Genomic DNA, 16,082 nt, shown 5'->3' with positions numbered 1-16,082 from the left:
GGGGAGGAAACTGGTTGGTTGTGATGATCATTTCCCATCTCCCTGCATTCATTGGCTGCATGCTGTTATTTTTACTCAGATGGCTCCTCTAACCATGTTTACAACTATCAACCCTGTGACCATCCACGGCAGCCTTGTGACAGTTCATGCCCTTGTGTGATAGCACAAAATTTTTGTGAAAAGTTTTGTCAATGTAGTTCAGAGTGTAAGTATTTGTTGCTTTGATGGAATTGCATGAGAACTGAGTAAGTGTGTAAAATAATGATTTAACCTCCACAGACACTTTTGCTTACTCTAGGAAATGGCATTTATTCTACAAGTATTTATCGAGCCCATAACTGCACTATGCCCCATGGCCAGTTGTTCTCCTGGGTGATTGTGTGTGTGCGTGCACAAGTTAGGCAGAATTTGTTAAAGGACCGATTTTTCAGTTTTTTATTTAAATAAGATCGTAGTAGAGGCGGCAGAGTATGAGGGCTGTAGAAGTAGTTATCAAATGTCTTAGGACACCAGAAATAGTTGGCATGCGCAGGACAGTGTCGTCAGGGCCTAGGACGATGGGCTGTGGGAACAGTCAAGGGCCACAGATAGATAATCTGATATTTATTTAGTTTAGTCCATGTCCTCCCTGTATACCTATTTTCTAAGTCCTCGACACCAGTTAGCAAATAAAAAATGGAAAGCAAGAATGCAGTGCTGAGCCTTGCTAGCCTTCATTCCCTCCTTTATCCTCCGGGATAGGAGGGTGATCTTCGGTCAGGCATTCTGCACAGTAGTTGCTGCAGCCCGTTATGCAAGTTGTGTGTGACTGACTGATGGGGGCGATGGCAATGACTGTATCTCTGAAGGTCAGAACCGCTTTCCTGGATGCCGCTGCAAAGCACAGTGCAACACCAAGCAGTGCCCATGCTACCTGGCTGTCCGAGAGTGTGACCCAGACCTCTGCCTGACATGCGGAGCTGCAGACCACTGGGACAGCAAGAACGTGTCCTGCAAGAATTGTAGCATCCAGAGGGGCTCCAAAAAGGTGAGCAGCAGCCCCATCAGGAAGATGGTTTGCTTCGCCAATTCATGTCGTCAGGATAGCTTTAAGACCAGTTAGCTGGGTGGCAGAAGTAAGCGTGATTCGTCCGACATGGCACAGCTGATGAGAGAATGGTGTTTTTCTTTGGGTGATGATAAGAGAAGGTGCCATTAATGGTGTCAGATTTGGAATAAACATTTTTCTTTGCTAAAGTGATGATTTGAGCCAGGCACCATGGCACACTAATTCTGACTGCTTCGGAGGCTGAGGCCAGTCTGGGCAACTTGGGGAGATCCTGTCAAAAGACAAAACTAAAACAGCACATGGTTAGGTTAGTTTCTTTTTTATTCAGCTAACACAGCTAGATATTTCATCTCCCTAACGCAAGTGTGTGCGATTTCTGTCAGAATGTAGAGACTCATTCTCGTCCAATAGTAATTTTAGGTTTGTTTCTTCATATATAGTAAAAGGTGAAATTTCCCACGGCAAGTTAAACAGCCCAGCCAGGAATTAGTATTGGAAGCCTGGGAATTGCATGTGAGCAATTTTGAATGTAGCCATCAGAAATTACTGAGCAAAACTTTTAATAGCAGTTGGGGCTGGGGAAATTCAGTATCTTTTTTAGTGTAGCTGTTCTGATGTAGTAACTCATCAGTCCTTAAACCCCAAGAGCTAGGTGTTGGATAAGGAAACCCAAAGTTACAAGATGTGGCAGTGAAGGAGCAGGAAGTGAGACCTGGGTGGTCCATCCTAGCTCTTGGGGGTGGGGTGCTGAAGACCCTGCCGACCCCACACTAGAATTAGAGGGGGTTCCCCTCAGTCTGCTCAGAAAGTGGGTGACACTGTGCCAGTATGTACAACATTGACATCTTTTAATTCAAAAAGGATTTTATGTAGATACTTTTTACTGAGTTTAATTTGGGGATTCCCCCATGGAAGGCTGTGATCAGAAGTGCCTTTCTGAAGGTCACAGGATTTACAGTGCGGGGGGGCTGAACCCAGGGGTGATCTACTGCTAAGCCACACCCAGCTTCACAGGAAGATCTGGAAGGCATAAGGACCCATAACGAAAAGTTAGTGTTTTAGAATGAATCCCTGACTATGCCACTGACACCAATGGTCATCTTGGCACTCCGTGCTAAAAGTAGAATGTGCCGAAGGAAGAGGGAGTTTGAGGCTGCCCTGAGATCTTCTTTCAAACAAAGAACATAGGACTGATGTAGTTAGGATACCGCCTGGTGGCAGCTTTTCACACTATATGTGAAAGTGCTGGGGAGAACAAACCCAAAAGAAATGGCAGGGCCTCTAGAGGACTGGACAATGGCAAGGAGCGACCATGATCTGCAGACTTGCTCCAGTATGAGAAGGCAATCCGGGGCAGAGGGGAGCGTGGAGAGGAGTCAGGTCCTCAGCTACCTCACTGTGGCCTCGGCCAACTCTTCTGTGCCTCTGTATGATTAGAAGATGTTTTCCCAGCTCATGCACACTGCTCAGTGTTGATGCTGCTCTAGACCAGGTTTAAAATGGTAACGTGGGTTTCCAGTCTATCACCCATTTATCGCCAGCCTGTCCAGCCTGTCTTTGCTGTTTTTTTTTTGGGGGGGGTACTGGGGATTGAACTCAGGCTCTTGCGCTTGTGAGGCAGGCCCCAGCACCACTGAGCTAAATCCCTAGTCCTGCTGTCCTTTTTTTTGATCATTTGATAATGCTTTATTTTCTAGCATTTACTGCTGGCACCATCGGATGTAGCAGGCTGGGGGATTTTCATCAAAGATCCTGTGCAAAAAAATGAATTCATCTCGGAATACTGTGGAGAGGTGAGGCATGCTCTTTGGCTGAGTTCTCAAGTTGTTGGTAATACTGCTTTGTTCTGAGTTGATTTCACTGAGCAAGTCCATCACATTGGACTAAATATGAAATAATACTGAAGTGCCTTTTAGCTTGGACTCACGTTTGTGGATTTGGTTTGCTGAGTACCTAAACTGCTTCTGCTCTGGCCACATTTACCATTTGGAGACAAGGAGGGGAATAAGGGCTTGATTATGTGGTCCATCTGTGGTCCACAGCCTAGTGACAGGGACTTAGAAATGACAGTGTCATTAACACCTGGTTGAGGGAAAACATCTTCGGGAGCTTCAGTGGATTTCACAGGTACAGTTTGACTGTTAATCCCCCCTCCAAGCATAAGCACTGTGGGTATGGGTTATCTGGTTGGGAGTGCTTCAAAGATTGTCATCTGCGAGCAGACCTAGTGAAGAGTAACCTGCTACAATGACAGAAGGTCCCAGATTCTCTTGAAGACCAGGCTTCATTACTACTCCAGTGTGATTTCCTCCTGTGCTTGCTTTTTAGATTATTTCTCAAGATGAAGCAGACAGAAGAGGCAAAGTGTATGATAAATACATGTGCAGCTTCCTGTTCAACTTGAACAACGGTATGTTTCTGAGTGGAAGGCAGAGTTGGCTTGGGAGCCTTCAGCTGGCGGAGGATTTGGAGGAGAGCAGCAGGCTGCTTTGGGTTTTGGCTTTGTGGGGACATTTGTCAGGGCCTGCCCCCCCGTTGCTTCCTTTAGACACCTATGAACTTGGGGTTGAGCAAGGCAGCACCCCTTCTCCAGCCAGCACCTCTGAATTGGATGGAGTAGGGTGCAGCACCTGGAAACTCCTTCCAGACTTGCCCCAGATGTGCGCCCAGTCTGAGAGCGAAGGCAGCTTCGCTTACAGCCAATGCCTGGGGGCATCCACGGTGGGATTATGTGGCAATGCAGGGGCCCATGTGGAGGTGTTAAGAGAAACTCAGCTGGGCCAAGTAGTTTTTTTTTCTCTCTCTCTCTGATCACATTCCAGAAGAATGTGAAAATGCCTCCTTGCCCCCTCTTTTTGGAGACAGGTTCACTATGCAGTTCAGGGTGGCCTTGAACTCATGGTGCGCCTCCTGCCTTAGCCTCCTGGGTGATGAGATTACAGGTGTGTGCCACTATACCTAGAAAAAAATGCCTATTCTTGACGTTTGGAGGAATTGTCAGATTACCTTTTTTGGCTGTATTTTGCTTTGCCCTGTATATTTATACTGACAAATACCATCTGAGATAAGCAGTGATGCAATCTTGAATTAGCAAGGAATAATTTTCACCTAGAACAGTATTTTCTTCCAAGTGGGATTTCACACTGAGTGAAACTGGGTGGATCATTTGCTTTTAAAGTCAAACCCTGAAGAACTAGAGTCAGGTGTATTTGTGCAAGTCACCCACTGGACTGCTTGTTTTCCTCTCTAGATTTTGTGGTGGATGCAACTCGCAAGGGCAACAAAATTCGTTTTGCAAATCACTCAGTAAATCCAAATTGCTATGCAAAAGGTGGGTATTGAGTAAGATCCTTTTAGCCCAATAAGAGCAGCACCAAGGGCTGTGCAGATGGGTTGGGTGGGCCTGGCCTGCGCATCGCTGCGTGACACCGCTGTCTCCTTGCAGTCATGATGGTGAATGGCGACCACAGGATCGGCATCTTTGCAAAGAGGGCCATCCAGACCGGTGAAGAGCTGTTCTTCGATTACAGGCTGGTGAAGGGTGTTTCCAGGGCGTCTTGGGGCTGTGGGCAGTGCACAGAGCTCCCTTCAGGCTCTTTGCCAGCTCTGCTGGGGGTTCTACTACCCTGGTAGTGGAGCTGGTATATTTGTCAGTTGTACAAGTACTGCTTGTTTTTGGAAATGTAATGAAAACCCATTTTTCACGCTGCCATTGACAGCAACAGCTGAGTCTTGGACCCTCATCTGATCTGTAGTCAGCATGACTACACTACATTCACACAGCCGGTACTATCCTGAACCCCGTACTATGTCACTGTCTGCAACAATGTACATCTTTACTGAGGGCCTTGAAGATTCTGGCACTGCAGTACTCACTACACACACTTGGGTCTTTATTCTGGGTAGCTGCTCTCCCACTGAGCTGAGCCCCAGTCCAACATGTGTTTAGTGTGTTCAAAGCCAGGCACTGAGGCAGGAGCATCACAAGTGCTGGGGACACTATTATAGTCAGTCTGGTTGCCAGCTTTAAAAGGTGTACTGTAGAAGACTCATATTGTCAGCTTATGAACGAATGTTGACTTATAAACAGTGCTCCTGGAACAGAACTTGTTTGTATATTGGGGACTTACTATCTTTATGTTTGTGTGCCCATGTGAAGCTTTCTAAGAATTCCTTGGCTGAGTATATATCCCATCCAGAAGTTTTATTTTTTTTAAAAATTCTGAGACAGGATCTTGCTGTTAAGTTGCTCCATTGCCCACGTGGGGCTTGAACTTTTGAGTCTCCTGCCTCATCTTCCCATAGTGCAGAAGCTGTTCTGAGTCACTGTGGACTCAGTTCACATGGCAGCCACTGCAGATGGCTAGGACTTAATGAAACTGAATGGGGTCCTCCTGCTGGGGTTGGGGACAAAGCCTCTCAGCTTCCTCAGCTGGGGATTCGCTGGCCCCCTTTCTCAGTGGCAGTCACCCTGTGGGCAGCTTGCTGCCGCAGCACAGGCAGTACCTCTACAAGTGACAGCAACCAGATGTGTGCTGGGTTTCTTTACATGTGTGTGGTTCCTCAGGTCCCTTGGCTGAGCTCCACTGAGCTGAGCAGAGCTGGAAGTGTGCCCTCGACACTTTACAAAGGGGCTCATTCCCTTTTCGTGTTCTTTCAGATACAGCCAGGCTGACGCCCTGAAGTATGTGGGCATTGAGCGAGAGATGGAAATCCCTTGACATCTGCTACCTCCTCCTCCCCTTCCTCTGAAACAGCTGCCTTAGCTTCAGGAACCTCAAGTACTGTGGGCAACTTAGAAAAGAAAATGCAGTTTGAAATTCTGAATTTGCAAAGTACTGTAACAATAATTTATAGTAACAAGTTTAAAAATCAACTTTTTATTGCCTTCTCACCAGCTGCAAAGTGTTTTTGTACCAGTGAATTTTTGCAATAATGCAGTATGGTACATTTTTCAACTTTGAATAAAGTATACTTGAACTTCTTGAGTCAGCTGTCATCAGGTTTCCTCAATTGATTCCAGAAAGAGCTGCTTCATCAGTGATGTCTCAGGCCACTTGTCCTAAGATGATCTACAGGGATGCTGGGGGAGCCTCAGCTCAGTGTCACACAGGTGGTCTGGTCACAAGGCAGAGACACTGTGTTGGTGCCGAGGGGGTTGTGGGCAGCAGCAGCTGCATGCTTACTGCACAGTAGGCTTCTTAGCGTGACCTGAAGGGTACTTTTTTCACTGTCTTCCCTGCACACCTCAGACTTCTGAGGAGCACATGACCATGTCCTGCTCTGGTGTACCCTCACGGCACTGGTTGGAGGGCTGGACATCCAACACAGGTGGCCTCACCAGGTGGCTGAAGGGACTGCTAGTCAGATCCTTTCCATCTAGAATCTTGTGTAATTTGTATGGCAAGAACAATTGTAACCAATCATTGCTTATTTCTTGGGACAGCGTGGCTCATCTCTAGCCCACACCGTGTCCACTGAAGTAGACAAATGACATCATCAAAGGAGGAAAGCCTTTTAGCATTCTGTTAAATCTTGCTGGAATTAGTGGGAATAAATGCTTACACTCAATCTTTTGTTAGAAACAATCCCAGTGAGGACCAGGTGTGGTGGTGCATGCCTGTGATCCCAGCACACAGAAAGCTGAGGCAGGAGAATTGCCTTGAGTTTGAGGCCAGCCTGAATTACATAGTAAGATGTCTCAAAAACAAATAAAAAGAGATAAGCCCACTGAGGGCTCCATCTAGATCTCTATTGGTAGAAGTCGCCTGTGCTTACCTGGTCAGGTGGAAATTTAGGAGTTGCACTTTAAAGCAAATCAGGGCCATCCCCCAGGGTCACCCATATCTGCACTCTGTATCATATTCCTATATCCCAGGCTCCCTGGGTTCCCAGGGCCCCAGCCCCCAGCCCTCTGGGCACTGGAAGCCAGAAAGCTACTCAGCTGCTAGGTAGAAGGCAGCAGCAGAGCCAGAGGGCCTCTCCTCAAACCCGCCCAGAACAGATCTCCTGCCAGCCCAGTGCACCTCACCTCGGCCCGTTTTCTCACACACACATCTTCACCTGTCCATCGCTGATGCAACCGACATTCTTTGGGGGAACTCAAACCCTGTGCATTACAGCCCCTCCTTGGATGTGTCTGCTGGTTTTTCTCTCAGGTATGGCAAAGCCCAAGTTTCTTAAAGTGGAAGTTACAAAAAAAATATTGTACACTTTAGGAGCCTGCTGATCCTGGAGCTGCTCTGCTCTTACCATCTCTGGAGTTTGGGGGCCTGGCTGCTGGTCTCCGGGGCAGTGGCGAAGTGGCTGGTTGGCAGGCCCAGTCTACACTTGGGCCCGAGGTCTGGGCCACTGTGCTCGTGCTGCTCTTCACCTCAGTGCTCAGTAATCCGCACTGAGCCTGCATGTGAGGCCCAGCTCCGATGACCCCACTTGGACTTTTCTTCACCCTCAAGGGAAAAATGTGAATTTACTGAAGGTGTAAAGTTGCAGACAGATTATAAACTATCTTGTTTCTAATCTCCGGTCATTAACCCAAGATTACACACACTGGCCAAGGTGAGTGACAGTCTTACTATGCAGGCTCATGCTGAGGAAGCCAGGGTTTAAAGTGGCTTTATAAAGACTTGAGGGCCAGGGTAAAATTTAGCTCAGTGGTTCCGCTGCCTGCCTCGTAAGTGCAAAGACCTGAGTTTGATCCCTGGTACCAAAAAAAAAAAAAAAAAAAAGACTTGAGAGCATCCAAAGATAAAAGGAATGATGTTATGGGAGGGTCTAGGACCGATGAAGCCGTCCTCAGCTCAGATTATAACTATGTACATTTTTTCATGAGTGAGGCCAGTAACAGTAACAACAGAAAGCCCAGTGCATTTACAGTATTGTGGTTAAGTATGTTTTGTCCAAAGGAAAGTAGGAAGAGGAGCTGTGTATCACCCAGGGGAGCCTGGTTTCCCCAAACTGACAAACTAAAGGCTTAACGGCTGCTGCTAGCCAGGGTTGCACACTGAAGGCAGGAGGATCACAAGAGTTTGACCTCAGCATGGGCAACTTGGCAAGACCTTGTCTCAAAAAATGGGATGTAGGGCTGGGGGTTCAGCTCAGTGGTTCGGTTGCCTGCTGTGCAAGTGCAAGGATCTGAGTTCGATCCCCAGTACCAAAAAAAAAGGGGGGGGGGATGTAGCTCAGTGTGAAGGTCCTGGGTTCAAACTCCTGTACTGCAAAATCAGTGCTGCTATCGAAGGCCCCTCAGGCTGAGCTGGGCCTTCTTAGGAGTGCAGACCCAAGGGGGCTTGGAGTGCCAGGCTGCAGATCAAGGAATGAGCTCACCTTCAGGGAACTGACTTGGGGCTCCTGGCCTTGGGCAGGGCGAGGAGGTGGGGGGTAAAGGTGAAAGAACTTGAGCTGCGGTTCCAGTCACATCACTGTCAGCACCGTACCCCCCGGGGAGGGGCAGGAGCAAGGCACCCACCACCCGTGACTCCTCCAACCCTCCACTCACCACACTCCCTGCTGCCCTGGAGACACTGCCGAATCTCAGCACCTCCCCTGCTCCCCAGACTGCAGCACGCCTTCTCCAGGTGGGCCCAGGCATCTCTGCTGCACACGATAGGAGGGAGGCAGGTGGCAGGCACTGTATACTGGGGATCAAGGGAAGACTGAGAGACAAAGAGTGGAAACTGTTAGTGGATTAAATGCCAGGCTATTCTGAGAGCACCAAGAATTCTGCCCTTTCCAGCCCTGCCTCCTTGGTCAGGCCCTGGTACACAGCAGTTAGCTGAGGATGCTCGTTATCTACTGCCTAAGAAACTGGAGGCACTTTGAAATCTCTGAGGAAATGAAGCCAACTGGAGCCAAGTGCCCTCCCCACCATCTGCCCTCAGCCAGGGCAGATCAGACCAGACACTGAGAGCAGAGGACACCACTGGGGAGTTGGGGCCCAGGAGGGTGTGCAGCGAGCCCTGACCTTGCTCTCTTCACGGGGGGCGGGGGATACTCACTCCGTCCTGGGAGAAGCAGGTTTCCTGACGGCCAGGAACAAGGTCCAGTCCACCAGCAGATGCCTCAAAAGCCAGGATCCTGGGCTCTTCCTGGGTGGGGAAGAGGACTCACCTCATCCTCCAGACCAGGGTGTCTCACTGGAAACCACTGTCAGCCCCAGTTGACAACAGGGCAGAATTGGAACCAGAACCAGTGAGTGAGGAAGGCGCAGGGCTTGTTCCGCTGGAACTCACTTCCTGCTGTCATCCACTCAGCAGAGGTGGGAGAGCCACACAGCCAGCCTGGTTCCACCCGTAAATCCCAGCCCCTCTGCTCACCAGTGACAACACAGCCCTGCCCACTGCCTCAGTTTCTCCACACAGGGCTCAGAGGACTGACGCGTTAGTCCTTCCAGTGTCAACCAGGCCTGGTCTGGAACCTGAGGCTGCTGGGTTGCACTCGAGTCCCTAACGAGTCTCAGAAGCAAGCTTGGAGGCAGATGTAGCTGCACAGGCCAAAGATCTTTCAGATCAGAATGCAGCCTGCTCAAGCTCCAGAAGACACTGGGAACGGAAAGCTGCACAATCATTTTATCTTTCATTTACATATAAAATTTAGTAAAATTTAAAACAGAACCAAATGCGACTTATACAGAAATCCTTTAATTTTCTTTATTTTCACACATTAAAAAATGAAACACACTATACAAATGGTTTCCATAGCAGATTACACGTGGTTCCATTCAGACTTCCTCTCAAAGTGCTGCGACAGCTTCGAACAGGTGGCCAATGTATTGATTTAGATGCAGTAGCATGCAGCCTTCTCGCGAAGGGTCAGCCCCTCTGTTCTTAAATTAGGTTAAATGGCGACGGTGTCCGTATGTACAGACTTGAAATGTATCAGTCCTGAGCAGTTCTGCTGGGAGGCCGAGGCCAGGGGTGGGCTCCTGGCCTCAGGGTTAAAAAGGGAGGTCTGCGTGGTGGCAGGTGGCTGCATCACGAGCTGTCCCACTCTCCCGCCGGCCGACCTGCTGAGTCACGCTCAGCCCCTCCACAGGGGTTAGGCCAAGTAGCTGTAGGTGTCTTTCTCTCCGTCCACTCGCTCCAAATATTCCTTCTCAATCAGAATGTCGATGCATTTCTGGGTGTTGGTTTTGGAAAGGGGAGTGAGAGGGAAGAAAACCACCAGCACAGAGGCCGACCCCCCACACCCCCAGGTCTCAGTGGGTACCCACTGGCCCTGAATAGCCATATGGCCTGGAGCTTTACTGCCCAGGCAGCAGACACTGCCTTCCTGAACAGAACCACTTGGTGACACTTGCTGAGGTGACCAAGTCCTCTGCAGCCAGTCCTGGGCTTGGGCTGACAGCCGCTGGGCCAAAACCTCCCCTCCCACCCGAGCCTGGCTGCTGAAGCAGAACAACACCCAGGAGCACATGGCATGTGGCAGCTGGGGACTCACGGCCTGCCTGGTGTCCACTGGCACCCTGCGGTCACACTGGCTGCGAGTGAGCTTTCAGGAAGGACAGCCTGCTAAGCTCCAGTTCTAAACAAGCCACAGGACAAAGGAGCCAAATGTGTCCACAGCAGACTTGGTAGTGTGTTCACAGCAGAACACCCAAAGGACCAAACACCAATGGACACTGCATGCGGCACGACTCTGACAATGACATGCATGTCCTCAGTGCTCATTCTGAGCTGGTGCTAGCAGGCTGTGCCCGAATACTGCTGCACACCACCACAGCCAGACGGGCAACCTGGGAACTTGGGGCTTTGGGGACAATGGTGACCTTATCTCTCACCTGGTGTCTGTAACACAACATGTTTGCTTGGTGAAAATCACTAAGCTGTATATTTACGACTTGTGCACTTCTCTGAATATGTATTCCAAGACACAGCGTGGAGCTGCTCTTTTTTGCAGAGCCTATCCCATGCACAAAGCTTCCCCCGCCTTCCTCCTCTTGCTACATCTTTCCCTCTAAGCTGCACCCCCAGTGCTGCCGCTCCTCACCTTGATCACTGGAACCCGGGGCTTGAACCTAGAGGACAGCTGGGTGAGGACCTCACCGAGGAGCTGCTGGTGCTTCAAGACCTTGCGCATCTTCATGATGCGCACAATGGCCGCCTGTGTGGGACAAGGCTGCATGAGCCAGTGGGCAGGCTGCACCGCTGTGGGCGCCAGCTCAGCAGCCTGTGGCCCTCCCTAGGGGTGATAGGGAGGGGCCGATTCCACTCGTCCAGGTCCCAGCTCGAATGTGTCGAACAGTAAAGCATTTGGGTCCCATGGGGGATTTTAATAAAAAAGGAGAAGTCAATCTTTAAACCCATGGAAGCTGCCCATCCTCCCTCAACAGCTCTGCTTCCACCTGGTCTCATCTCGGGTGCCACATTTACCTGGCTCCTGACACACAGGGCAGGGGGTCTGTGCTAGTTTTGTGTGTGTGTGTGTGTGTGTGGGGGGAACGGAAAGGGTGCCACCGCCCAGGTCCCAGTGCGTGATCCAGCCTGCCCTTGCCGCATCCTCTGGGGAAGACGTAGCCCATAGGGCTCCAGTCACCTGGATCAGGAGTTTGCGGTCCTCCTCAATGTTTTTGTGTGTGGTTTCCTGCTCCTGCTTCTGCTCGGTTTTCATTGGCACGTTGATGTTAACTCTTAACTTCTTACTGTCGAGAAAAGCAAGGAAAGCCATCACTGTTGTTTGCAAAGGGAGGCAAGAAAGGCTGCTGTCGCTTTCAGCACTCCTGGGGTTCTGCCTCCCTGGACAGCGGCAAGAGGGCACAAAGGCTCTTCCTCCTCTGCCGCACAGCTTCTGCCAATGACCCCGAATGCCCTTCACCCAACACCTTTCAGAGCTGTCAGAGGGTACTTTCCTGCTTTGCCAGTAGTAGTGACAAGAGTGACATCCATGCGTGTAATCCTAGCTGCTCTGGAGGCTGAGGCAGAAAGATTGCCAGCCCAGACAACTCAGACTATGTCTTAGAAGGAACAGGGCGGGTGAGGGTAGGGGGATGCGCGCAGGCGGGCGGGGGCGGGCAGGGGGGCTGTGGCTGGCCAGGTGTGCATGAGGCCTGGGTTGCACCCCTAGTCCAGGTCTGCTCCCCCAGTTTTGTCATGTGAAACAAAAACAGACACCGTGAACTCTGCAGGCAAGCCTTTTAAGGAGACCTGTTTTCCAAGTAAAGAAAATCCAAGGCTAAGAGGCAAATGAAGAGCAGTCTGGGGCTGCCCTACAGGAGGGAAGGCCTCCATCAGACTTCTGTGAGGGGCTTGGGATGTGTTCCTGGGGCCAGGGGACAAGTCTGTGGTCTAGGACCATTTGCTTATTAAATTGTTCTTACTTTTTATAACCGAGATATAATTTTATTAAAGTGTCTGGCTTCAATTCCACCTCATCAACATTTGCATTTTCGTCTTCCAAGACCTGTAAGAAAACACTTGTTATTACGTAAATCTCAGGAAATGGCTTTCTTTGGGCCTAACATTCATGACGCACAAACTTACCAATAATTTTGACTTCAATAAAATCTGTAGGACTTGTGCCAAAATGTCCTGATTAAAGAGGAAAAGATAGTTAAAGGCAAGGGCATTTTTCTCTGTAATTACTACCAGCAGTGCTATGGTTTGCCGAAGAAGACTGTGCCCAGAGATGGGCTTCTGAGTGGTTCTCTGTACTACTCCCACCCCCGCCCCGACTTCTAGAAGTGAAAATGACCCCTTTTTGGTCCTGAACACTCAGTAATAAAAACTAACAGTTTTATTATGGATCAGTATTAGAAATAACGTGTAACTTATTGTCAGCTGAATGTCCAGGTGGCTCTTCATTTTCTACACGCCTGGTACCATCTCGGTTACTGATCACAGTGCTGTGGGTGAACCCTGGGCTCTTGAGAGCACCAGGCAAGCACTCTAGCATTAGCTCCACCCTGGGTCTGCGCAGGACACAGTGGGTCTCAGCCTGGCTGTCACAGAGGGCCACGTGGTCACTTCTCAGCTCCTGGGTGGGCCCAGCTCCCACAGGCTCTCCCTGCAGGACAAACATCTCGCCCTCAGCACAGCAGGGGCCTGTTCTGGCTCAACGGTACATGGCTAAGGCCATCAGAGTGAGGCCTCCAGTCCAGTCATGGCTCAGGCAGGGGAGAGCAGCCCAGCCCCTCAAGGGCTTCAGGCATGGAGAGTGAGTAGAGGCTGGAGCGGCCTTGAGGAGCTAGCTGCAGCACACCACCCTCCCACACCCTGGGGAGCAACTAAGGCCACCCCAAGTTGTTGTCTCATCTGATACAGAAAAGCAGGGATCAGAAGAGACCCTGGCACACAGGAGCACACTCTTCTGCTTTTATGAGTTCAAGATTTACATGCTTGGGGGCTCAGAAGTATTTCATATTCAGTTTTAAAAAATTATTAGTTTGGAATATTTATATAGACATTGCTGTTTGAACATCCCTAATCCAAAAACTCAAAATCTGAAGCTCTGGTCTGTATTTTCAGATGATATGGTTGGTTATATATTAACCCCCCTCCATGACCCTATCAGAGCTCATAAATGAGTTAAGCAAGGTTACAGGATACAGTATCAGTATACAACAGTCAGCTGTACTCCTACACACTAAGAATGAGCCATCAAAGAATGAAATCAAGAAAATATTTACAAAAGCATCAGAAATAATACGTAGGAATAACTTTAATCAAAGAAGGGTAAGATACATCATTAAAGACTATGAAACATAGATGAAAGAAATTAAGGATAACTGAAACAGATGGGAATACATCCCGTGTCTACAGACTGAAGGATTAACATTGCCGGCATGGCAACAGCCCCTAAAGCCATCCTCAGTCAGTGCAAGCCCTCCCACCACGACTGCCCTTTTGCAGCGGCCAGAGAAGGGCCACAATGGCCAGTGTTGTCTCAAAACAGAACACGCCTGAAGACCTCAATCTCAAAACTTCTACGAAACAGTCAAGACAGTGTGATACTGGTCTAAAAAAGAGACACAGATCATGGAAAAACCTGAGAATCCAGAAATAACTCATGCACCTATGATCAACTGTCATTCAAAAGGGTGTCAGCATCTATAATGGGGACCTGACCTTGACTAGGCAATGATTCCTTTGATCTGTCACCAAAATCATAAGCAACAACAACAAAAATAAGGGCTTCATTTCAGAACTAAAACTGTGTGTACAATAAAATGTTCATATCCCATAGATAGTATAATTATGAGTTGATTAAAAAAGTGAAAAGAGAACATTTATAGATCACCTGATAAGGGTCTAGTATACAAAATCTGTAAGGAATTCTTATAGTTTAACAATGAAAAGACTAAATAAACCAATTTGGGCAGACAGTTCTCTAGGGAGGAAATACAAAGTCAATAAAGCACATGGAGAGTCTAAACAATGACAACTGTTAGGAAAATGCAAATCAAAGCCACACCGAGATACTACTGTATAGCCACTGGGACGACTGAAGAAAAAAACTCCAGAAAATCAATGTTGGGAAGGACGAGGACAAACCAGATTGCTCATCACTGCTGCAGGAACAGGAGATGGTGCAGACACCAAACAGGTCTGCACAGTTCCTCAGCAAGTTCAGTACGGAGCAATCGTGTGGCTCAGTGTGGCTCAGCGGCTCCACACCTGTAAGCATGCCGAGAACGGAAAACACAGAACCACCCAAATGTCCAGCAGCGGATTATGGGAGAAATGAAATGTGGTTCCTCCATAACCAGAATCTTTTTCAACTATGAAATGAATATAGTTTGACATATGCTACGAGATGAAAAGCTGAAAATTGTAGGCACCAAGTGCAAGCTCTTATAATCCCATTTCTAGGAGTGCCCAGCAGGCAAACCCTGAGGACTCAGGAACGTGGGGTGGCAGGGCAAAGAGCGGTCCCCACTCATGACTGCCAGGCCTCTTTGGGGCAACGGCAACGTTCTGCAACTGCAAGGCTGTGGTGGCTATCAAGCTTGTGAATATAATAAAATGGACTCAACTGCGCACTTCCTAATATACCCTTTTACGTGGTGTGAAATACACCTTAAAATATAAATAATGTGAAGAATAATACTAAAATTAAGGAAAAATTTAGGCTTCATAGGAAAAGTCTAGCTGGAAAAGAGGTTAAGAACTGGCTATAAGAGCTGGGGTTGGGGCTAAGTGGTAGAGCGCTAGCAAAGCATGTACTCAGCCCTGGGTTCAATCCTTGCTGTTAAAAAAGAAAAAAAAGAAAGAAAAATGAACAAAAGAACCAGTTAATAGAAAAGCAGGATGGGGGGGCCGGGGATTTAGCTCAGTGGTTACGGTGCCTGCCTTGCAAGCGCAAGGTCCCGAGTTCGATCCCCGGTACCAAAAAAAAAGAAAGAAAAGCAGGACGGGCATGGTGGCACATGTCTATAATCCCCAGCACTTGGGAGGCTGAGGAAGGAGGATGATTGTGAATTCAAGGTCAGCCTGAACTTTTAAGAAAAAAACCAAATAAACAACAACAAAAATAAACAAAAGGGAGAAAAGCACACTGGAGGGTGGTTACATGGAGCATATAGATTAAGCTTGTAGTAACATGTTTGACAGTCCTAAATAACAGCACATGTGGCCCCAGCCTAACCCAACTGCAGTCATCCTGAGTCATGGCCACTATGACCGCCAGAGTCATGCTGGCCCACTTTCCCCACAGTTCCCAGCACTGCAGGACAGACACAACTGGTAGGGTGATGAGCTTCTCAGCCAGGCCCTGGCCTGGAGCTCCAGGAATGTGCCCGACCTCCCCGACACTAGCTGGGTAAACCAGGTATGCGCTGGCTAGATCACTTCTCCCATCCATTACACACACCCTCTTGACCCAAGTCCCAGGGACGTGCCAGTCTTGGTGCCACTCGAAACACACTTCCACCTCATGGAGTCCCTGGGAAGCGCACTCTGCAATCCTGGCTTGGGTCTTTCCTGAGTCTCTGGGCATGTGCTGCTGGGCCTGAGTTTTGCCAGAGTGGACACCCAGCATCCCCTTCCCTACCCACCGGGCCCTTGAGGACAAGGCAGCAGCATGTGGGCCGGCAGGGGAC

The 16,082-nt window shown here is 49.0% G+C and overlaps 2 protein-coding genes and 1 long non-coding RNA gene across 27 annotated transcripts in view; 1 reads left to right on the top strand and 2 right to left on the bottom strand.

The window, feature by feature from the left end:
* Nucleotides 1-6,036, top strand: part of Ezh2 (enhancer of zeste 2 polycomb repressive complex 2 subunit) — an 87,547-nt gene extending 81,511 nt beyond the window's left edge. For 8 of the 19 annotated variants that reach the window (XM_021240896.2, XM_021240897.2, XM_021240899.2 and 5 more), the window contains exons 14-19: nucleotides 80-205; nucleotides 849-1,027; nucleotides 2,746-2,841; nucleotides 3,377-3,458; nucleotides 4,299-4,379; nucleotides 4,494-4,878. In XM_021240896.2, coding sequence (XP_021096555.2) covers nucleotides 80-205; nucleotides 849-1,027; nucleotides 2,746-2,841; nucleotides 3,377-3,458; nucleotides 4,299-4,379; nucleotides 4,494-4,681 — 752 coding nt within the window. In that variant the 3' untranslated portion in view covers nucleotides 4,682-4,878. Of the gene's footprint in view, nucleotides 1-79; nucleotides 206-848; nucleotides 1,028-2,745; nucleotides 2,842-3,376; nucleotides 3,459-4,298; nucleotides 4,380-4,493; nucleotides 4,879-5,708 lie in introns of those variants that run through there. The other 11 variants (XM_021240900.2, XM_087207782.1, XM_087207781.1 and 8 more) reach the window with 4 other exon arrangements.
* Nucleotides 6,037-7,308: 1,272 nt separating this feature from the next.
* On the bottom strand, nucleotides 7,309-9,205 carry LOC147828968 (uncharacterized). The gene is made up of 3 exons (XR_015449951.1): nucleotides 9,046-9,205; nucleotides 8,547-8,703; nucleotides 7,309-7,497 (listed from the first exon to the last, which is right to left on the bottom strand). It is a non-coding gene; the product is annotated as an uncharacterized LOC147828968 (long non-coding RNA).
* Nucleotides 9,206-9,682: 477 nt separating this feature from the next.
* Cul1 (cullin 1) overlaps nucleotides 9,683-16,082 on the bottom strand; it is a 101,849-nt gene continuing 95,449 nt past the window's right edge. For all 7 annotated transcript variants that reach the window (XM_087207789.1, XM_087207790.1, XM_087207788.1 and 4 more), the window contains 5 exons: nucleotides 12,526-12,573; nucleotides 12,363-12,445; nucleotides 11,582-11,687; nucleotides 11,036-11,149; nucleotides 9,683-10,165 (listed from right to left, as the gene is read on the bottom strand). In XM_087207789.1, coding sequence (XP_087063915.1) covers nucleotides 10,085-10,165; nucleotides 11,036-11,149; nucleotides 11,582-11,687; nucleotides 12,363-12,445; nucleotides 12,526-12,573 — 432 coding nt within the window. In that variant the 3' untranslated portion in view covers nucleotides 9,683-10,084. The remainder of the gene's footprint in view (nucleotides 10,166-11,035; nucleotides 11,150-11,581; nucleotides 11,688-12,362; nucleotides 12,446-12,525; nucleotides 12,574-16,082) is intronic.

Source organism: Heterocephalus glaber, unplaced genomic scaffold (genome assembly GCF_053883595.1).
Source record: "Heterocephalus glaber isolate CG9 unplaced genomic scaffold, H.glaber_assembly_v1.0 deba00000818, whole genome shotgun sequence".
Taxonomy (NCBI): Eukaryota; Metazoa; Chordata; class Mammalia; order Rodentia; family Bathyergidae; genus Heterocephalus; species Heterocephalus glaber.
This window is presented reverse-complemented; position numbering and strand designations above follow the sequence as displayed.